Below are 21,021 nucleotides of genomic sequence, written 5' to 3'. Positions count from 1 at the left end.
CTGGTCCCGTGGGAGTCCCAATCCCACACAGCAAGAGTAGGCGGTACCCACAGAGGGAGATCACAAGTAGAGGTGGCTAGCTTGGGCAAGGGGGAGTGAAACGTGAAGCAGTTCCGTAGTCGAGTAGAGGAGCATGAAGAAGTACTTGTCCAGCGCTGGTCTGGTCATCGCAGCGGTCATCAGATAGCCACTCAGTCACCACCCGTTGGGTGATTGTCGAGTTCGGTATAAGCGGTCTAGCTTCGCATACTCCGAATGAGTATCACTCCCACGCCACGTTGAGGCGCTAGACCATATGGGAGGCCAAAGGCGCAAATCCGATGAATAACTGTCTACCTCAGACCGGCTTGAGAAATGTCAAGCGATCTAAGAAAGCAAGTGAACCTGAGGTCACTTCCAAAGGTCTACACATAGTTCGTTCATCACTCAGGTTTTACGCCTAAACAAACCAGCCTCATACGGATACTCCCATGGAGATGATCGGCGTAGGTTGCAGAACACTCGATGTCCTTGGACTATGACACTTGTGTGACATCATGCCACCGGCGACACAACAACCTAATCGATCATGTGGGCGCGCGCTATTTAGTGGGTTAGACGAAGATGAGTTTTACGTTGGTTTCGGGACGGCCTAATAGTACTGCGTCCATGGCCTCGCGAGAGTATCGCGAGTCTCTATATACTGGTGCCTATAACCGCTTGACGTTTATGTATCCTCGTTTAACTATGTATATCAAATTGATATCATTGATCAAGGACGATCAGCGTGAAATGCTCTCCTTCATAACTACATGTATATCTTATTCAGTTTGAGTCTTTTATCCGGCCCTTGGGCCTGGAAACCAGAATTTCGATAATGGCTGCTACTATACTCGCTGCTACTCCTACTGTGACTAGGCAGCGAACGGGTGGAGGCCAGAGGGAAGGAATAGAGGCCTCAGCACAAGGAGAAGAGGCCACTGAAGAGGGTTATTGTAGAGGCTCTACCAAAGAACTCATAGTTTACGTGGAGCCTCGTAGGGAGTCGGAGCTTTATAGGAGACTGGACGAGGCTAGAAAGGAGGTATATGAGGCTGGAGTGCTTTTCATAGTAGATGACTGCTACACTGAACTACATAGACTAGTTGCCTCAGCTGAGTTTTGAAATTGTCACGCTACTTAGGAGTGGACGGAAATTAGTATGAAATTGCAATAATTTTCTCATTGTCAACAACAGTTTACAATACCGCATATACTCCTACACTACTGCCAGGCACTGTCCCTGTTTGGGCCGGACGAGAGTTACCTATACGGATTGCATTCTAGTGTAACAGGCTTCTTTACAGCATCGTATGAGGAGGCTCGGGGTAGGCTACTTTCTACTACAGCTTTCATTGTACCTCACTGATGTTAGCCGTACTGTTGGACCTGGATTGGGCATTCTTGTCGTCGGCTTCTGGTCATCGTAGTATGGGAGGCACACAGCTACTGGATGCTGACCAGCCCCTCACAGCTCTATGTGCTACTGATAGCAGCAGTACGGTATCGTCACTTTACACTAGTGCTGAGGAGCAATCACCTAGCAGTCTGGCTAGCATGGTGAGTGCTCATCAATTTTATCCTTATGCAATTTCAATGTGCAGCGAGTTTGCACACTTAGTAGTTTATAAATAGATGTACTGCGTGGCGCACTAGAGGGTTTTATTCAGTTCGTCTTGGCCGCTCATGCTGTCGAAAAATTATCAGCTAAGAACTTAGTAGTGCAAAGTAAACTATTGGTCATAGAAAGGAGCTCCCTTTGAGAGGATGGAGTATTCCCAGACCTTTTAATTTTATATTGTAGGTGACCGCGGCGAGTTCGGGGTATTCAACTTTGCCTGTTAAATGTGATGCTGAAGATGACTCGGAAGATGATACTGTAAATGAGTGATTTTCGCGATTAGTCCACTTGAAAATGCTCAGGAGTCGTTTGTCACGTGTGGCGAGTCGCCTGTGAAAGTGGAGGAGCTCCTGGTGTCACCAGACGGGTAAGTCTGATATGGTAGGCAGATCCAGGCTGAGGAATCATGTCTCAGATGTGTGTTGCTGAGTTTGGGTTATGACCAAGTCTTGGGCGATGTTCGCTCAGCCCTTGGTGGCTTCATAAAAGGTGATTCTTATTGTTGGGCTTTCTCTGGGATGACAGTCGTGATGGCAGATAAGATCCGGTATAAGAAGCGAGCTCATCTCACTCTGGCTAAGAATCGACTTGGTGAGGAGGGGATTAAGATAGTGGACTTTTACAAGGAGAAACTGTAAGCGACAGAGACGTTACTGCGTGTGCGGAGGTTGTATTGGGTCAGTGGTCGTCCCGCTGTCGAGTTCGGCCCCATTACTGCATGGGACCTCGTCGTGTATGAGAGGACATTCCGAAGCGAGAGCTTGAAGGAAGATGGTCCGCACGTTTTGGAAGTGAGTTCACGCGAGAATGGTATCGCTATCGAGTACCTTTGTACAGGAGCTCGTTCGCTTCCCTCTGCAGTAGAAGGTGTTCCTGAGGCTGGTCGTACGACAAAGTCAGCAAGTGCTCTACATATTTCACAGCATGTCACTTCTTTACAGTGATGATGATGATGTCGTCGGGCCAATAGCCTCAGATTAGTATTGCTAGTTCTCTTTGCATGTTCGTAGCCCGCCAGTTCTCACGGTGGGACACCCTCTTACTCGTCTCGACCGTTTCAACTGTTGTCACCATTCCAATATTAATAATGGTAACGTTGATCCCAACTGTGATACATTTTCTCGTGCTCTTGAGACTGCACATTCATGGGCTCTCACTATTCTTGGTATCCGTTCTTCTTTGCTTGACTGTTCATCTACTTGACTGATGGTTAGGCCGATTATGGTAGCGCTCGCCCTGGTGAATGTCTACTGTACTGGTCTACTTCGTGGTAAACGTGGCGGTCGAGAAGGCTCGTAGAGGCCTTCTATTTTGTATAGAAATAGCGTAGTTCATTGACCGCTCAAACCGGTGGTAAATGGAGCTACTTAGTAAGATAGAATATATTGGTATTAGCATTTACGCTTTTTATTGAGAAAAATATTGATGTCTGAATCGTCACTCAGCTTGATAGTGTCTTAGGCCAATCGTTAAGCTGTAAGTAGTTGCTCGCCGCTGCACTCGGTATTTCCACGTAGTTGGTAGTTCGAGCATGCTTTCGCTGGCCTAAGGTGCCACTTCGCTGTAGTGGTGATCCAGTATGAACTTAAGTGTTCAAAAGTTGGTTGCGATGAGATATTTTACTGGCGCGACCGTATGACCTGACTTAGTGTGATTGCGATTCGCATGTTGCTGCTGACAATAATATTTGCCGTCGTTGCAAGATCATTGAGTATTCCTTGCGTGATGTTGATGGATATGGAGTGGCAAGCTAGCTAACTCCAGCGTATCGACCTTCATGCAAGTTGAGAAGAGTTCGACCGTCATCTGTGCATAAATAATGAGAATAGCCTATTGGAGGTATTCTATTCGGGGTCGCATTAGGAGCATATTGACGATTGCTACTGTAATACCCCTACATATTGGCTAAAATTATCGGGATGTTGTGTTTGTCAGTTTTGGACTTCTACGCATTCGGGAGTTAATCGCGCTTTTCCACAATCTTTGACATTCAATTGTGCGATTAACTGAGATATTTATCGCCTGATGTCGTGCATGCGTGGAGCTCTTCGGATTTATGAAGATATCAGCCTTCTTAGCTTAGTTGGTAGAGCACCCGCTTAGTAAGCGGGAGGTCGTCGGTTCAACTCCGGCAGAAGGCTATGTATAGACATTGGCATATCTATACGTGGTGCATGCATTTTCTGTTGTAATTTCCCATGACCCTTCCGTCTAGCGCGTTGTTACAGGATCGTTCCGTAGATGCTTGGCAATGTGCTGAAGGACTCTATGACTCTGCGCTTGAGGTGAAGATTCATTGATACATAGCATCAATTCAAGGCTCACTACAGGCTGTAGGCAAGAAACGGAAAGCATGGCCACTCCTGCGTGACTTGGAAGAGGCGCGAATGAAGGTGCCAATGTGGCACTGCCTAAGAGAGCGATCTACCATCGAGGCATGTTATTATCTCATTACATCGCTATTTTCAGTTCGGAAAGTCCCAAGAGGAACTCACTCTCGACACTCTGACATTGATTGTAAAGTGGAAAATAACAAGAGGGAAATTCCGCCCTCTAATGAAGCTGGTGAGGGAACCGGGACACACTACAAGCTCGACTCATCCGAACACCGAACATTTGAAGCCTCTTGTTGAACAGGTTCGGAGCAACTCTGAGGCAGCCGTGAAAGACGCATGGGCTGCGGCTGACGTCAAGGTGAGAATTGAGCTGACTGATGATTTGTGATTGCTCCCGTACAGCTCAAGCGCCGGGACTTTCTTGGTGCGGTTGTGGCCTTAACCGCTCTTAGAGGTAATCCGTTACTTGCTGCTCTAGTTTTACTTTCTGCTCAGGAGTGGGAGTGGCAACAGCGAGTGCTGTACTGTCCGCGCGAGAAGCGAGTATTCCATTCATGAGCGATGAAGCCATCTTAGCTTGCGATATCCCACGCAAGTAAGCTCAACATGCCAGTTCAGTCATTGTGTAGTGCAAGGATGTTCTGGTACGACCTCCCAACGTATAAAGAAGTATTCACTCGCATACAAGAGGTGTCCAAGGAGCTTCGAAGCGTAAAGGGTGGTGACGAGTGGACACCGGAGAGGGTACGTCGAATCACTTGTTCATAATTCAATATAAAATCATTGTAGATTCAGCGGTGCCTCTGGGCGATCAACAATAAGCCAGAGGATACGTGTGATCAGAATAACTCCGGTAAGCGAAAACGTGATAATTGAACCTTGCGCTGCGTCATGAGAGTTGTGTTCCTCCGATATGATTGTTTGACTATGTGCTTGTTCTGATGGGATTAGGGAGAAACCAGAAGATGGAGATTGGATTGTCGCTAGATAGAGGTACGCATGAAACATTCACAAATGATTCAGAAACTGGAGAGTAATTCCAACGGCCATTGACTTAGCCTTTGTCTCGGGCTCTTCAATGATTACAATCGTGTCACCCTCACCGAGCTTGTCTCACAGCAAACGTGACGTTGATAACAGAACATCGAGGTATTTCAAGGAAATCGGGTCACCGACTCCACGAATGACTTCTGACCACAGCTCACACACGTAGTGAACATGCATTCTACGACAGTAACGGACAGTAAATGTGGGTGCCTCTGGAGACTTTCTAGGAGAGCGAATCGATTGCTTGTTCCCACTAAGAAACACAAATCTCCATTATTGATTGAGAGACAAAACCGCTTAGAACTGCACATAAGGAATGCCCCCTGTAACCAGGGAGATACGGAGGAATTATAAGTGTATACATATGGTACTACTATAGGAATAGGAACAAGGAAGAACACATCGATGATAATCAATTATCGTCTCTTGCAGGAGTCTGTTTAGCAAAAGAATTGAACACATGCTCCAACGTGGCTTGAGTAAGCTGGAAGTCATCGTAGCCGAGCTCCTCCTTAACACTGCTATCGGTCAATCGAGTGAATACCTCGCCGAGTTTGAGCTCTTTCGGGAGATTGTATTCTCCAAAGGCATCTAATGAGCTACAACCAACACCCAGATTCTCCTTCAACCACCGCAACATGCGCTCATGGACTTGTGCACGATGTATACCCTCAGCAAGGGTTGGGCCACTGAACATACGAAAACCTTCCGGCTGAGGTGACCCAAGCAGTATCACACAGTTGATAGCGTTACGGTCCGTTACACCTGGTCCACAACACTGTACATGAAATCAGACCAGTGACCTACCGTTGTTTTCAAGGAGTTCCACAATGTCATCATCAGTCCGCATTAGAAAGTCTTCCCTGTCAGCCGCTGAAGATATCCTACGCAGCGTCAAGGTCCTCTCACGAATGGGCGACGGTATAAAATGAACTTGCAGCTTATAACCAGCGCCGTACTCGGACTTGATCTGTTGTGAAGTCCCAAGGCATCGGAATTGGCCTTCCACCTGAAGTCCACCCATTGCTATTAGCATAGGAGCCTGTAGACTAACCTGTATGACCATTTCGTTACATAAGGCGTCTGCCTCCTCCATGCTGTGGGTAGTAAGGATAACTGCTGACCTCTTACCTCTACCATTTGCTATCTTGTTAATCACGTTCCAAATGTTCCTACAAAGACGTAAGTAAAAAAGTTGAAGCAGGGCATCACCTGCGGGCTTCGGGGTCCACACCAGTGGTAGGCTCATCCAAGAAGACTATGGAGGGCTGACCAATGAGGGCCATACCAACACACAGCTTCCTCTTGTTGCCTCCTGATAGCCTTGTCGCATATGAATGGGCGTAGCGACTAGCAGGAAAGCCATTGATGAATTGAATGACTATAACCTCCTTACCTTAGCTGTAGGATCTCCATCAACTCCTTTACATGGGCTTTCATCATCCCTAGAGGCACTCCACGTATCGTGCCGTACCTGCGATCGATCGAGCATTCTAAACTGGTTGTATAAGAAGGCTCACATTGTTAAATGTTCCTCCACAGTGAGACCGTCGATAAGAGCGTCTTGTTGTGGACAATAGCCTATATTCTTCCGAACCTGACCACAAACATACTCAACCGATCGATAGTGTCAACAACACCAACCTCGTCAGTGTTTCCTGATAGGCTCCTCCCAGCTAGGTAGATATCCCCAGCAGAGGGTTTCAACAGGCCACATAGCATCTTGAAAGTTGTAGTCTTACCGGCACCATTAACACCAAGAAGACCAAAGATGCCACCGTCCGCCGAGGCGTAGTTGAGCCCACGAACTGCCCATACCTAGCATGAGCATGAACCCCATTCCTAAGCATTTTGACGTACCTGTTTCCTCTTGCTATGTGGATGGAATACTTTTTTCAAGTCACGTATGTAGACCATTTGAGCCTCCGGATCAAGCCCGGCAACCCTTTCCTTCTCCTCGATGACCCTAAGGTCCTCGAAGCCAAGCTTATCGGCGGGCACTATGACGTCCTTCTTCGTATTCCAACGTGTGTTACAAAGCCAATAGTCAAGGCATATAGCCGCTACCAGGTAAAAGGTACCCATTATGAACAACATGATAATATCATCACCAGCAACTGCCACACAGTAGTAGCCTTCACTTCCCGGTGTAGAGCCTTCCACACAGTTCCCTGCAATCACTGACGTCAGAGGTGGGACGATAACACCAGTCTGGCCCTCAGGAGTGCGTACCATACCCAGTGTAGCGAAGAACATAGTAGTGATACCGTTGGCCAGGGGAAAGGAGGGGACCAACCGGAAGACCCACATGAGAGGTACGCCAGCAGGGTTGCGGAGACCACTATAGAGAAGGAAGGCGACCACGAATGAGCCTATCATCCCGATGACCAAGCCTACACCAACTCTTATGTATGTAGCTATCGTCGCTGATCTTGATATCAGCGATACGCAGTAGTTGAAGCCTGGTGCGGAAAAACAAAAACCAAGCAGGAGCAGCCAAGTGGCAGCGAGAGCTTTTCCATGCAGGTATAAGTCCAAGTCGTATATACTAATAGCACTGAAGCACAGGGCAGCACATGCGAAGATAGTAAGGAAATCATAGATCCACGACGACAACCAATACATGGCAATGTTGCATCCACTTACATACAGTTGTTCCTTCACAAGGGAGGTCTTCTCCATCATAGCATATGACAACATGTTACTGGCCGCTACTATGAAGGCAATGACGAACATACCGCCCAGTGAGAAGGACATTGACAAGTTCACCAAGTCTGCACTCTTCTGGCCGTAGGTGACTGGCAATGGATGGTTCACAATAGTAGCGTTGGGGTAGTCAGCCGACATAGCATATGGTAGCATATGCATAGCAGTCATATCAGTGAATGCCACCCGACTGGTGATACCATATGCAGTAGTGTCAAAGGTCGCCGTATTGTTGCCCAATAACGACTTGGAGAATGAGGTCACCGCTTTGCATATCTTCTGATTTATCGGTGCTAGGGGATCTACCTCCTTCTTAGGCTTTGCCATGAAGTACCATGGTTCCATATTGAGGCACTCTATGAATTCGAATATGCCCAGTTTCTCCTCGGACAAGTTAACAAGCACTTCCTGATCATCATAGACAGTTCGCAACACATCAGGATTGTCACGATGCCAATAACCACTAACATGAGTGGACGGTCCAAGCTCATACGGACTGCTTGTCGGGCCCAACACCAACAGAGCCGGATCCTTAAGGGCTAATGATGCCTTTTGTAAACCAAGCAATGCCAACAGGACCAGGAAGGGTATGATGAAACCGGCCAGAGTCGCAATCCACTTGCGATAGCCGTAGAGTATACGGCGAAGTGACAAGGCCAGAAACTGGTTTAGGATGTTGCGTTTCACCGGTATGTCGGCATGGACCTTCGTATGCTGGGATTTTATATCTTTGCTCGTGGGGTCCTCAGACTTCGAACTAACCTGAGGGGGGAAAATTTGCATATGGTCAACTACATGCGGAAAAATGAGGAAATTTTTGGGGAAATTCTCATGGGTTTCTGTACTCAAATTTGTATGTAAAATGCCATAATTACCGAAGGAACTGCTTGACTCAGCTGAGGGAGGCAGACATACAAAATTCCAACGCTGCCCAGTACTATGGTTGAATTTATCATATTCCCCTCGTCATCGAATGGGTTTTGTTGTTCTGGCCCTTACGTAGTGTCTTTATCGGGACGGGAACAATACACACGTGGTCAACTACGTGTGTTAGCGACTATATGAAAACTCTGAGAAAATTTTGTTATTTTTCTGCGAACTTCTCTCCTATACTTGAGGAAATTCCCGAACTGAGCTGAGAAAACCAACACATGTTCATATCAACGCGAGCTCCCTTACCTTCAAGAACACCTCCTCAAGATTGGTGACCGAAACACCATAGGACGATATCCCTAGCGAGCCCTTCTCAGCATCCAGAGTCTTGAACATAGGCCCAAACTCATCAACAGCCTCAAAGGGTATTCGCAAACCGAGCTCAAGGCCAATACTCGACACTACTGTGACCGGATATTCGTCGCTCAAATGCCCCTTAACACACTTGAGTATGGGCTCGTCGGGAACACTCTCTACTGTTTTAGCAATCGTTACATTGTACCCGCTACCTAAAACAAGAACAACTCACTGAGAGCAACTAAGTCGAATAGCTCACCATAGTGACGCTTTAGGAAGCTTGTGGAACCATAAGCCAGGAGTTTCCCATTGCCGATGATACCAACTCGGTCAGCGAGGATATCAGCCTCGTCCATGTAGTGTGTAGTAACGCACATAATTCGACCTTCTCGTTTGGTCCGTAGGAAATCCCACATGCTACGACGAGCGCTGGGGTCCATACCACTAGAAGGCTCATCTAGTATGACCACCTTGGGATTGCCAACGAACGCCACACCAACTGACAACTTTCTTTGCATGCCACCTAATCAAACCGAACACGTCCAACGATAACGCTTACTTGACGATACAGTATTGAATTCTAATCGATTATTACGATGATATATATTTTCATATAATAATAATATCAACTATATACAAGGCTAGGAGCCCATTTAACTTTGAGGGATAACGCCCTTGAGAGTTTGATAACAATGGGGGAAATACTCATGGAATACTGATGACATTTACATGGGAAACTGATGGAAGAATATATTCCTCAAAATGAGTTCCCTCAGGAACATCATAGGTTTCTGGATGATCTACCGTATAAAACTAGATTATAAAAACTAGATTATAATAGACAACGACATGCTAGAGCTAGCACTGAGAAAACTCGTCGCCCTCGAGAAAACGACCTACCAGAAAGGGTCTTGGCTTTGGCGTTGTATTTCATCCCAAGTCCAACCTCCTCTGCTAACTTTTCAGAGCCCTCCGTGCTGAGACCCCTTATCCGAGCAAATAGATCTAGATGCTCCTTCACAGTAAGGTCCCCCCATAGGACGTTATGTTGTAGACATACTCCCATACTACGACGTATGAGAGGCATGTCCTCAGGCACTCTATGGTTGAATATTCGGACATCCTAAATGTGATTACAATCTACTGGGCAGGAACAGTACTACTACTACTTACCCCGCTAGTCGGCGTCAACATTCCAGAGAGTACATTGATAGTAGTAGATTTACCAGCACCGTTGTGCCCGAGAAGCACGAATAACTCATCACGGAACATTTCCAGATACAACCCGTTAACAGCATTTATGCTGCCAGATGGGGTCTTGAAGCGAACCTGGTATATTGAGTAGTCACCACCCTGATAGTGATATGAAAAGCACTAGTAGAAAATATAATTCACGACTACTGCATATCACCACTAATATCGCGTTTTTCACGGGGTATAAGGCCACCGAGGAAAAAACAAGAGAGAAAAAAAAAGAGAGCATATATTCCAACGCTGACATTGAAGACCACGGTGAATCGCCCTCGGAGATGGTCCCAATACGATGAGAGCTCCCAAGAGGTAATCTATATCAGATGGCCCGGCTGAACTTCCACTATTTCAACAAACTACGGTATCACTTTTCCACCTATACCCCAGATACCAAATTTCTTACTGATCCTCTACACTTCTAAAATGCTACGATGCTATACCACAAACTCACGAACTCATCAAACCTCACATGCCCGTAACCTACTTTCAAGTTATGTATATCCACAGTTTGGCCCTCCCTGAGTAACTCGAGTTGCTGCTGATCCCAGGCCCGTTCAATGCCGCTCATATCATCAGGCTCCTCCCCTTCCTCAGTAGTACTACCACGCGCTTTTGAAATCTCCTCGTGACCGAGTATTTCCCTCCAATAACTCATCTGGACGGGAAAGTACCATTTCCTCGTAGCGACATTCTCATGAGGATACACCTGATCCAGATAAAGGTACACCAAAGACCATACCACAAATCCAACAATTAGCATCACTACTCCCATAGTGAGCGTGAAGCCATGATTCACTACGTTGGCGGAGATATTCGTGATACCAATTCCGAATTGATAACCAATGTTATTACAGACCATAGTGAAGTTGCACTGGGGTAAAAGGGAAATGCCCCAGAGGGAATCTTCACGACCAAATAGGGCAAGGGTGAATGCAAGGATATAGTATATAGCACACGTGAAAACCGCGCCAGAATTAGGGCTAGAAAACAGAGTAGAAACTGCGAACGTAAATGCCATGGATGAAAGCTGGTCTAGGAATGTTAAGAGGAAGAGCCAGAGTGAGCCAGTAATGGGTAGCATCCATAATGAGAATAGGAATACTATGAGAGATATGACAAAATAGAATGCAAAATACCATAAATACCACGACATGATGTAGGGGTAGTCTTTTAGGCCCATAACACGCATACCTGAGTATATGGAAAATAACCGATATTAACCCTTGGACCGCTATTTTAATCAAAAACGCAGCCCCCAGACAAGTGAATTCACACTAGCGGTATAAGTATATAATACTCCATCACAATATCTTGTTAAAATTTCGGCGCGAAATTCTATCTAGTCCTTGTGAAATTTTAAAATTTTCGACTCCGCCCAGGGAAAAAATCCAATTCCAAAAGAGAGGGATCTAATCAGAACTATGTAAATAATCAAACTATTTTCGAGGGCAACACCAACTGCATACCATCCCACCCTCACCTTCCCTCAGCCTTCCAGACCTTTCCGCGATGAGTTTACGCGCCACAGCAAAGCAAGGGAACATATAAAAGAGTACACCAAACATACTAGACAAGCCTTGGAAAGCCTCCCCAGCAGCTACTGTGGTGTATGAGGAATATGGCATGGGGAATTGCCCCAAATAGATGCTACTATTATCAGGCTCCTTAAAGTCGTCAATAACTGCTTGTATAAGAGCAAATCCCATATCGGCATAATACTCCGGTCCATCATCCTTGGGGTCTCCACGTTGAATCCTATCATTTTCACCCCACCACAACGTATCGTATCGAGCATACTTAGTATTCACGGTACCATTACTCCTAATAATCGGCTTCTCTAGATCTTCCAAGTCTATATATGCACATATTCGGTCATTCTGTGTCGACTGAGTAACCCTGGTTTTGGTATAAGAGCCATAGTCCCTTGCCCGTACCACACCATCGGGATCTCCTAGACTACTCGTGACGATAGGCCGGGACTCCATCTCGTTGAGCACCTTACACTCAGGGAAGGTCCATGTGGTGTTCTTGTCATCATACCCTAGTATACCAGCATAACTATCAGCCTTCACTCGAGCAGGGTACTTGTCCCACTCCGAAAATTCCCTCGAAATGTACTTTGCAAATTCCATAGCATTTTCATTGCCACTAGGACCGATCGCGAGAGTCTTACAAAAACAGTAGTCATAAAGAGCCAGAGAGTTCATATGAGTAAAACGCTCCTGATATTTCGGATCAGATACCGATGCATTGTAAAGCGGGTCGTAGGCAATCTTCTGATACAGATTCACACCTTGTCGCGCTGGTACAGCTGGTAGGGTGGCACCAGTGGTACTGTTATAGTCGATGGTAAATTCGAATGGGTAGGGTTGGCCCGGCTGAGCAAGGAGAAAGAGATAACTCCAATACTCTACACGACGTAGCTCGTCAGAATATATGATGACCTCAGAAAGGGCAGCTCATAAGCCTTCACAATGTATCATCAGTTCTAACGCAGTGTGAAGACTTTTTAGATTTGAAAATTAGAAAAACAATATGTTCCCACCGCCGATGCATTTACATATTTTCCTTAGTGACTTCCATATTAAAAACAAGAAAACTACGAATAGCCATGATAGGGCCATATTCAGCGAGCTCCCTTTACTACTGTGTTAATAGGATTCAACGTATCAGAGTTTATAATGGGCACCAAGAGTAAGGCGGCGAATGATACTATTATTGGTATGATGAATTCACATATAACCGACACCTTCGACCGTCGGGCTAGGAGGAAATTCTTCCACCATAATGCGGCTATCTGATAGCAACAACAACAACATACTTATCGGTTCGAAAATTCAGCGAATTCAAATGCGATAGGCCTAATTTTCACGAAGTCAGTGTTGGAATACAAGTTCGCTCTCCTCCTCAGCTGAGCTCAGGAGTTTTCTCACTACATTGAGTAAAAGTGTATTTCCAGAATTTCTAAATTGTCACCAACCATGTGCATTTTTCGACATTGTTAAAGTGGATTTCCTCGAAAATATCACTACCTGTGATCTACGTAGGTCCGCAGCAGACCTGGACTTCTTAGTAGGCACCTCATCACTGAGCTGGTGAGAGGAGGATGTGGGCAAGGAGTGGTATGCCAGATGTGGCTCAGCATCCGAGGCTCCATCCACGATATCACCAGAACTACTCCTTGATGATGGGCTAGACATTGTCATCATAGAAGCGTTCGAATGCACTGGGAACATGAATAACATTGCGATGTACTTCAACTCAACAACACACATGCTTGTGGTCATAAGGGATATGCTGTATAAACTTATAATATGAAAACCGAGAGTAGTGTCGATGTATGAGTTCCCTGTAGGTCATCATATGGTCCTTGCCCAAATGCCCTCTAGATATACCCTAGTAGTTTATCACTCGAGGTTCGGGTCATAGCATACACCAGCAAGGATCCCTCGTATAGAGCATCATAAGCAGCGATGTACCGGCGATGTCTGTGCAACTACTTGACTAGTCAGAAAGTAGCGTCAGCAATGGGCTGAGATTATTCGCTCATCGGTGAGTACTATGATGAATAGGAATAATAATACTATAAACCACTACTACTAAGTTGAATAGGAAGATGTGATATAATAGCACCATGACTAGTGAGAAGAAGAGGGGGGCTTTCTAACATGCTGTGAACAAATCAAAATAGGTAATGTCGTGAGGCGTTTCTAGCTCTACTACTGGGATACCCAGATGTGTCACTAAATAATCAACATGGATATTCTAATACTAGTCAATGCCTCGTCATGTAAGTGGAAGCACTCGAGACTTTCCGAGGTTGTTAATACTATGATGAGGAGTTGAGATTGTCGTACGGACAGCGGTTTTGTATTACCCTATGGACCTTCCTGTGCCACATGCGCAAGGAAACCTCTTTCAAGTGTTGATATGAGACTATCACCAATAACACTATCAGAGTTGAGGGAAGAACGGTATGGACAGTAAGTCGTTGTGTCGTAGAATTGGATCTATTTAGCGTGGTTATTAAGCTTGTCCCTGTTCGGTCGGTCTCATACTATCAGCTGAGGACAATAGACGATAAGGTGTGCCTTAGCTCGGACACAGTAGATTCGAATCATGCTGGATTTTTACATGCATTTAGGTTAATTATTTTCGTGCATTTTTATCTCGCCTAGAGTGGCTTTCAGCGTATACAGCTTCGTCATCTATAATGTTATCGTGTACTCGGAACGCTCTAACTGTGGCCAGCAGGGCTCAAGTAGCAGTACTGAGTCGTTGTAGTAGAGCCTTTGCTACTAAGGCTGATCAAGTGGAAGATATTGAGTATAAACGTCCGGTAAGAGGCTGGGTTATAACGTTCAGCTTGGATTGAGTAGAGCTTAGGAATGTCATCATGCGCTGAAATGATGGAAATTCCTATAGTGGTTGTGTGTATATCTAGGTAGTCTTCGAGGCGTATCTAGAGGTTGGGTGTGCATGATACGGAATAGGCCCGATTCGAGCCTATGGGATGTTGCTGTTTTCAGGCGTATTTCGATAATGGTGCCACCACTGTTATGGATCCTCGTGTGCTCGATGCAATGTTGCCATACTTCTGCAATATGTAAGTGAATTTTGTCAGGTCGATCTTGTTATACACTATTGACAGGTACGGCAACCCTCATAGTCGAAGCCATGCATATGGTTGGGAAGCTGACGATGCATGTGAGCATGCTAGAGGACAGGTGGCCAGCTTGATCGGGGCCAACCCTAAGGAGATCATATTCACTAGTGGTGCCACTGAGTCCAACAACTTAGCTTTGAAAGGTGTCACCAACTACGCTAAGTAAGGGTCTGTTCTTCTGCTATTCTCAACGACTTTACTTTTTTTCTCAGGACGAAGACTGGGAAGAAACATGTCATCACAACCCAGATAGAGCATAAGTGCGTATTAGCTAGTGCTCGTGCCTTAGCTGAGCAAAACGAGGACGTTGATGTTACGTACCTGCCTGTTGATCACGATGGTTTGGTTGATCTTGAGAAGCTTGAGGAAGCTATAAGGCCTGGGGAGACGGTCTTGGTCAGCGTTATGGCTGTCAATAACGAGATTGGTGTTGAACAACCACTTAAGAAGATTGGCGAGATATGCAGAAAGCACGGTGTCTACTTCCACACAGATTGCGCTCAGGCTGCTGGGAAGATACCTTTAGATGTCAATGACATGAATATTGACTTGATGAGTATTTCTGGTCACAAGGTGTACGGTCCTAAAGGGGTCGGCGCCTTGTATGTGAGACGACGTCATCCCCGTGTTCGTATGAGACCAATTATCGATGGTGGTGGACAGGAACGTGGTCTGCGGTCGGGTACGCTGGCTACTCCTAATGTGGTTGGTTTTGGTGCTGCTTGTGAGATATGCCAGAAGGAGATGGACAGGGACAAGGAGCATGTGTCGAGGTTGGCCAGGAAGCTCTTGGATGGTATCAGGGGGCATCTACCTAAAGTCATCCTCAATGGAAGCGAAACGGAGAGGTGAGCAATAGCCTGGTTTTGTGTGGTTGTTTATTGGCTGTTAATTGCAGATATTTTGGTAATGTAAATTTATCGTTCTCTGCAGTAGAGGGCGAGTCGTTGCTGATGGCCTTGAATAAGGATCTCTGTGTATCTAGTGGTTCAGCATGCACCAGTGCTAGTCTGGAGCCTAGTTATGTTCTCCGAGCTATTGGTGTTGGTGATGATCTCGCTCACACGAGTTTGAGGTGGGACTCTTTTTTGTGGTAGATTCGATGATGTTGTTGTTAACAGGTTTGGTATTGGTCGTTTTACCACAGATGAGGAGGTTGATAATGCTATTGCTAAGGTCATTGAGCAGGTGACATACCTACGTGAGTTGTCACCATTATGGGAGATGATGATGGAAGCTGAAGAGAGCGGCGAGCCTCTACCCAAGGTCACCTGGAGTTAAATGCCTAGGTCGTCTTTAGTAGTAGTGGTTCACATTCCTGTTCATGTTTTACTGTCATCGAGCCTATCATAACTTCACATTCGTAAAATACTTTTCACATTGGACATCGTGTGAGTGCTGGAATTTTTTCTCCCTAGTGGAGTGGTACCCTGTTGCTTTGGTGGTGTTGGGAAACTAGTATATGATGGGTCTGCTGTTGCTAGTTGAGTTTTTCTCTCCTGCTCTCCTACTAATACTACCAATGCGTTCATTCAACACCTTGTTCGTTATATGTATCATTACAGTCCTCTCGGTCTTTGGCCAGGAGCAGACTATGGCTTCCGTAAGAAGACTATCACCTAGTTTTTAGATTATCCCCTCTTATTAGGAAGTAGCCGTCCCTGCTGCTGTTGCCGCGGCCGCCCCTGCCGACCAGCAGTTTGATGAAGTCAAGCAACCTACTGTTAGTGAGGAGCGCAAGCATGAGGAGGTAGGCTCTGTACTCGACTGTATTTCTCCCTAGTATCGTATGTTAGGTCGTACGACAAATTGAGGAGGTAGCACTTGCGAAGTCGGGGTGGATGAAGCGTGTTGTGACGCCCACCTTCCTCGCCGGCACATTCGTCACGTAAGCCTTCCGTAGCTCTGTCGAGTAATGAGTATTTTCTTGTTTAGTATTATCATGTTCGTTGTGGTTTGGATCGGCTCGTGTTGTCTGTATGATATCAGAACCCCTGATAGATTCGCTACTAAGGCCATGAGCATTCACAAGGAGTAATAGGACTATCACTATCATTGTATTGTTATTTATCATTCATATTAGGTATTAAATTTGGTAGTGTTGGAAGTATGTGGTCATAGGGCCCAGTTCCGATTCCCCCTTCATCACTGCTGATAAGGTGACGGCTATTAGATGGCCAAGCCTATCTGTCCGATTTTCTTCCTCGTTGATGCTTGTTCCTTCCTCTCATTGTGTGTAGTAGGAGTGGTATTGGATTGTTATGTATGGTACCTCCTACTGCTGTGTGTGGTGCTGGAGAGGGGCGAGTCTGGTTACTATTGAATTACCAGTCTACTTGTGTTTAGTGGTCACTATAGTGGAATGCGCCTTGGGTGTGGAAGGTGTTTGTAGCTCGATAGTCCAACGCCGTCATCATGCATTACGATTAGTGTTGGAGTATATGCTCGTTTGCCTCAGCTGAGCTCAGGAGTATCCTCACTAATAATAGAGATATATACACGAATTTGGGTAGGAGTGTTATCGAAATCAACAACAGTCTCTCGAAATTTTCTCAAAATTTTCATATTGTCACCGACATATGTAGCTGACCATGTGCATATCTTCCCACACTGATTACGACTACTATCCTCAGTGTTCGTGCAGGTAGGAATGTGCTTGCTAGCGTTGGAGTATATGTTTGGTGTCCTTAGCAGTCGAGTTTAGGACTTTGCTGCTTAGAGTGAAAATGTACAGAAACCAAGGAGAATTTTTTTCATTTTGTCATTGTCAACATCACGTTGAAATCAGTCGAAAAAAAACTAAAAAAAGGGAATTTTTTTCGAAAGGAGTGAAGTATCAAAAATTTGGGTATCTGGCCTGGGAAGGCTGTCACTACGAGGGAGCCTGTGGAGGAGTCTGTGGCGCTGATGATGGTGGGTCGTACGGATGCCGGGTCAAGAGGCTCCAACAGATTCTTGTGGGGAATGCCTTGATGACAAGTCGACCTAAGGGGCATTGATAGTAGAAAGTCTATTCTTCTAGTGCTGTGTCGTTGTTACTTCGGCGACCTCGGATGGAGATATAAAATTCATTTACATTATCACTAGCAGTACTCACTCCCTTCGTGCATATATTCTATCGTATCCTTCCCGCTGTGCTGTGTTGGCCTTGTCGTTAATGAAGCGGGGGAGGGGGTGGTGTTAAACCATTATCAGGCTTTTCATTCGTTCATGTTGAGAGGTACTTTCCAGTCGGAGGACATACCATCACTTCTGGAGTTCTCGATCGACGTTAATGATAGCGTGGCGCTGTGTGGAAGGGATAAGGAAAACGTCGTAGATATGCATAATACGCTCGAAGGCCCTCTGGTACTCACAGCTGTTCTACTGGGGACGACGTAATTGTTTAGGTGAGCAAAGCTGTGAGTGTGTTGTCGCCGACACCGCCTATGGTGACACCACCATCTAAAGGGCCGAGGCCACGACCGAGGACGACAGGGGGAGTGGCGAGGCAAAGGTGATCAACAACAACTATTAAGGAGGGTAGGTGTATGTGATTAGATCGTTGATAAGTCAAAGCGGTGGGCTCACGGAGAACCTCATGCCACCACCACCACCGTTGACGAGCCGAAGCCTCATTCATCATCATGATGTTGATGATGTGGCGAGGAGTGATAGGAGGATACCTACCCGAGCGAGGAGTGTTGGTGGACACCAAGCAAAGCGCGGTAGGCATGCGAAGGGATAGCTGCTAGTTCTTGGTGTAACGCGTAGAAATGTATTGGTAACTATCGCCTCGCTTAGCTTCTGTTAGTAATAGTAGTTGTATGGGTAGTAAACCTTGGAGGCGAATTTCCTTTTCCTACACTTTTCAGACACCTTCTTATGGCCACCACTAATTCGCGGTAAGGTGGGGAGGGGGGGATGCGGGAAAGTATAACCGACTCATTGTTGCTACTTTGCCGAATCATGATGGCTATATACAAGTTTCTATGATTAACGACATCAAAGGTCTTCCTCCTCCTCCTCCTCCTCTCTGTGGTAGATGACAACTCGGGGGGGGGTAGGTGTCCGTAGAGTAAACACCTTCTTGAGGAGGCTGACTAGATCGAATGACGGACGGTATCGGGCGGCGTGTCAGGAGTGCTCTTGAGGACAACGTTAGAAACTGTTTTGGATGATAAGAATTTAAAGTTGTTTCTCAGCACGTTCGCTTCGTTTATACATAGGGAAACTTTGTATTAGCAGTACTCGAGATCGTCCTTCACGGCTGCCATAATGATCTCAGTCGTGGATGGTAACGAATTGACGTCTTAGTCTCTTGTGTTCCTCTTCAGCACCATCTACGAACACCACGAGTCGGCCATGCAATAGAAACTGTGATATATCCTTGTTATCTAGTTATAGGGTAATCGTTCAAGCTGTTACTGCCACTATCAATAGTAATGGCCATTACAGGTTCCCTCACCGTGTAGTTCCTCTGTAATGAGTGCTGATTCGAGGCTAGTTGCCGCCGGCCCTCCTGCACTACCAGCGCCGCCATCCTCAGCTCGCCCTTCGACGATGCGGCCTACCATCAGTGACTTGGCTCAGAAAGGTGGGAGTTGTGGTATATGAGACTAGCTCGTCGAGGCTCGAGAGGAAAGTATTTGCTCGATGCCCTCGCGTGAAATTGAAGTATATGTTCGTTTTCTTCGGTTGAGCTCAACAATTCCTCGATAATTGTAGAAATTTTTATGCGAATTTGGGTAGAAATTCACAGAATTTCCATGTTGTCCCCAACACGAGTAGTTGACCATGGGGTGATTTTCCTACACTGCCCCTGAGGCTGCCTACGCTCTTCTCCTTTCCCCCCTGTCTCTGCAGGTCATGAAGTGTGTACCTGTGGAGCAAGTAAGATATGGGAGAGGATTAGAGCACGACATATAGCAGAGCTACAGGAGGCAAAGTAATGTTGTTGATGATGCTGAATGATTACTACCCCCTCCCCTGTTGGAATGATCTGCTTCAGCTGATAGTGGAAGTGATATTCGTATTGTCAGGAAAGTGAAGCAATCTGCAGCGAAGATTCGTGAGGGCGCGCGCGCTCTCGAGAGAGATAGGGCCCTTTATGAGGTTTGTTGGCTGGTGGTGTTGTTGTCTGTTAACTAGGGAATTTTCGCCAGGAGCAAATGCAGCGTTTGGAGTGCAGTAGAGAAGACCTGCTGAAACAGAAACAAAGAGTGCAAGAGATGTGGGAGGAAGTGAGCGGCCGAATTTCCACGATTCTCATCGGAGAATCATATTTGTGAAATGTGGTCAGACGAAACGGATGCAGGAGAGGGATGAGTCCTTCGAGAGCCAAGTGGCAGAGTTAGAAGCGGAGCGAGCTCGGCTGCTCGAGGAGAAGGAGGGGTTGCAGGTGGAAGTGGAAGAGTTGCGGTATGTGGGAGGGGATATCCCAACTTCATACGGCGTATGTGTGGGAAAATATGCACATGAAAATTTTGGGAAATTTAGTGATTTCCTTTATACTTTTACCCAATTTCGTGCGTAAACTCTTGAGCTCGGGTGAGGAAAGTAAACATATATTCCTACTCCAACATCGCCGTAGGTTGAGTAAAGAACTGCTGCGGGCTGATGTCGAACGTAGCAATGGGGAGGCTGAGGAGTGGAAGAGGCGAGTTGATATGCTGGCTGATCAAGCTTGTGTAGGATCAAGCCTTGGTTTTCCCTACCCGCTTCTCTCGGCAGTTCTAGCTCAAAAACCTCATTTTTTCTCTGTGGTGAACTCACATACGGGGAGCATGTGATTGTTTGCAGGACTGTGCAGCTAAGCTCTCGGCGGTTGAGGTACAGAGGAAAGCGTTGAAAGCTCAAGAGGCGAAGTGGATCGCTGATCTCAAAGCCAACAAGGTAGTGTGATCCTATGATGGTCATGTATTGGGAGTATAGGAAGAAGTGAAGAAAGCGGAGGCGGCTGTTGAGGACGCTACTAGACGGCTAAATGAGCAGGTCGTGGAGTTGAAGAGGAAAGAGGATATGCTAGCGTAGGTTGTGTATAGACTAGGCCTGCTACACTTGTGGTCAGGCTCGCGAAGGAGGAGTTGGCTTTGGAGAGGAAGGTGCTTGTGGAGGAGGAGAGGGAGGCGTGCAAGCGGGAACATGATAAGGTTCGAGCTGCTTGG

General features: G+C 46.3%; 7 protein-coding genes across 7 annotated transcripts in view; 4 read left to right on the top strand and 3 right to left on the bottom strand.

Annotated features, from left to right (window-relative positions):
* Positions 1–825: 825 nt before the first annotated feature.
* Positions 826–4,851, top strand: Pmar_PMAR008174 (hypothetical protein; the record flags this gene model as incomplete). Its single annotated transcript, XM_002768945.1, has 16 exons — positions 826–1,063; positions 1,253–1,346; positions 1,394–1,578; positions 1,823–1,897; positions 1,942–2,006; positions 2,055–2,128; positions 2,177–2,273; positions 2,322–2,430; positions 3,868–3,924; positions 3,970–4,032; positions 4,109–4,204; positions 4,277–4,333; positions 4,378–4,429; positions 4,471–4,570; positions 4,605–4,719; positions 4,765–4,851. The coding sequence occupies exons 1-16, from the start codon at positions 857–859 to the stop codon at positions 4,849–4,851; spliced, it is 1,533 nt and encodes a 510-aa protein (XP_002768991.1). The 5' UTR covers positions 826–856.
* Positions 4,852–5,334: 483 nt separating this feature from the next.
* On the bottom strand, positions 5,335–8,511 carry Pmar_PMAR008172 (Nod factor export ATP-binding protein I, putative; the record flags this gene model as incomplete). The annotated part of the gene is made up of 8 exons (XM_002768944.1): positions 5,335–5,787; positions 5,830–6,031; positions 6,077–6,194; positions 6,235–6,372; positions 6,419–6,496; positions 6,543–6,619; positions 6,667–6,840; positions 6,883–8,511. The coding sequence occupies 8 exons, from the start codon at positions 8,509–8,511 to the stop codon at positions 5,435–5,437; spliced, it is 2,769 nt and encodes a 922-aa protein (XP_002768990.1). The 3' UTR covers positions 5,335–5,434.
* A 372-nt stretch (positions 8,512–8,883) lies between these two features.
* On the bottom strand, positions 8,884–12,416 carry Pmar_PMAR008171 (Daunorubicin resistance ATP-binding protein drrA, putative; the record flags this gene model as incomplete). The annotated part of the gene is made up of 6 exons (XM_002768943.1): positions 8,884–9,170; positions 9,218–9,481; positions 9,859–10,081; positions 10,132–10,261; positions 10,674–11,400; positions 11,690–12,416. The coding sequence occupies 6 exons, from the start codon at positions 12,414–12,416 to the stop codon at positions 8,884–8,886; spliced, it is 2,358 nt and encodes a 785-aa protein (XP_002768989.1).
* An 825-nt stretch (positions 12,417–13,241) lies between these two features.
* On the bottom strand, positions 13,242–13,409 carry Pmar_PMAR008170 (hypothetical protein; the record flags this gene model as incomplete). The annotated part of the gene is made up of 1 exon (XM_002768942.1): positions 13,242–13,409. A coding segment is annotated over one exon (168 nt), but the record flags the coding sequence as incomplete, so codon positions are not given.
* Positions 13,410–14,422: 1,013 nt separating this feature from the next.
* Positions 14,423–16,254, top strand: Pmar_PMAR008169 (conserved hypothetical protein; the record flags this gene model as incomplete). Its single annotated transcript, XM_002768941.1, has 6 exons — positions 14,423–14,548; positions 14,739–14,815; positions 14,861–15,037; positions 15,088–15,723; positions 15,774–15,950; positions 15,997–16,254. The coding sequence occupies 6 exons, from the start codon at positions 14,423–14,425 to the stop codon at positions 16,154–16,156; spliced, it is 1,353 nt and encodes a 450-aa protein (XP_002768987.1). The 3' UTR covers positions 16,157–16,254.
* A 121-nt stretch (positions 16,255–16,375) lies between these two features.
* On the top strand, positions 16,376–16,965 carry Pmar_PMAR008168 (hypothetical protein; the record flags this gene model as incomplete). Its single annotated transcript, XM_002768940.1, has 5 exons — positions 16,376–16,478; positions 16,524–16,625; positions 16,672–16,763; positions 16,811–16,909; positions 16,959–16,965. Exons 1-5 carry the CDS (start codon positions 16,398–16,400, stop codon positions 16,963–16,965), a joined length of 381 nt encoding a protein of 126 aa, XP_002768986.1. The 5' UTR covers positions 16,376–16,397.
* Positions 16,966–19,339: 2,374 nt separating this feature from the next.
* The window catches only part of Pmar_PMAR008167 (200 kDa antigen p200, putative), a gene marked incomplete at its 5' end in the record, with an annotated part of 6,487 nt that continues 4,805 nt past the window's right edge, over positions 19,340–21,021 (top strand). The window contains 9 exons of the mRNA XM_002768939.1: positions 19,340–19,451; positions 19,721–19,802; positions 19,897–19,969; positions 20,020–20,097; positions 20,157–20,275; positions 20,448–20,544; positions 20,657–20,749; positions 20,789–20,883; positions 20,925–21,006. Of these exons, the coding sequence (XP_002768985.1) occupies positions 19,340–19,451; positions 19,721–19,802; positions 19,897–19,969; positions 20,020–20,097; positions 20,157–20,275; positions 20,448–20,544; positions 20,657–20,749; positions 20,789–20,883; positions 20,925–21,006 (831 nt within the window). The remainder of the gene's footprint in view (positions 19,452–19,720; positions 19,803–19,896; positions 19,970–20,019; positions 20,098–20,156; positions 20,276–20,447; positions 20,545–20,656; positions 20,750–20,788; positions 20,884–20,924; positions 21,007–21,021) is intronic.

The sequence above is a fragment of the Perkinsus marinus genome (genome assembly GCF_000006405.1).
Source record: "Perkinsus marinus ATCC 50983 genomic scaffold scf_1104296966738, whole genome shotgun sequence".
Lineage (NCBI taxonomy): Eukaryota > Perkinsozoa > Perkinsida > Perkinsidae > Perkinsus > Perkinsus marinus.
Note: the sequence above shows the minus strand (reverse complement) of the source record. Positions and strands in the feature narration are given on the sequence as shown.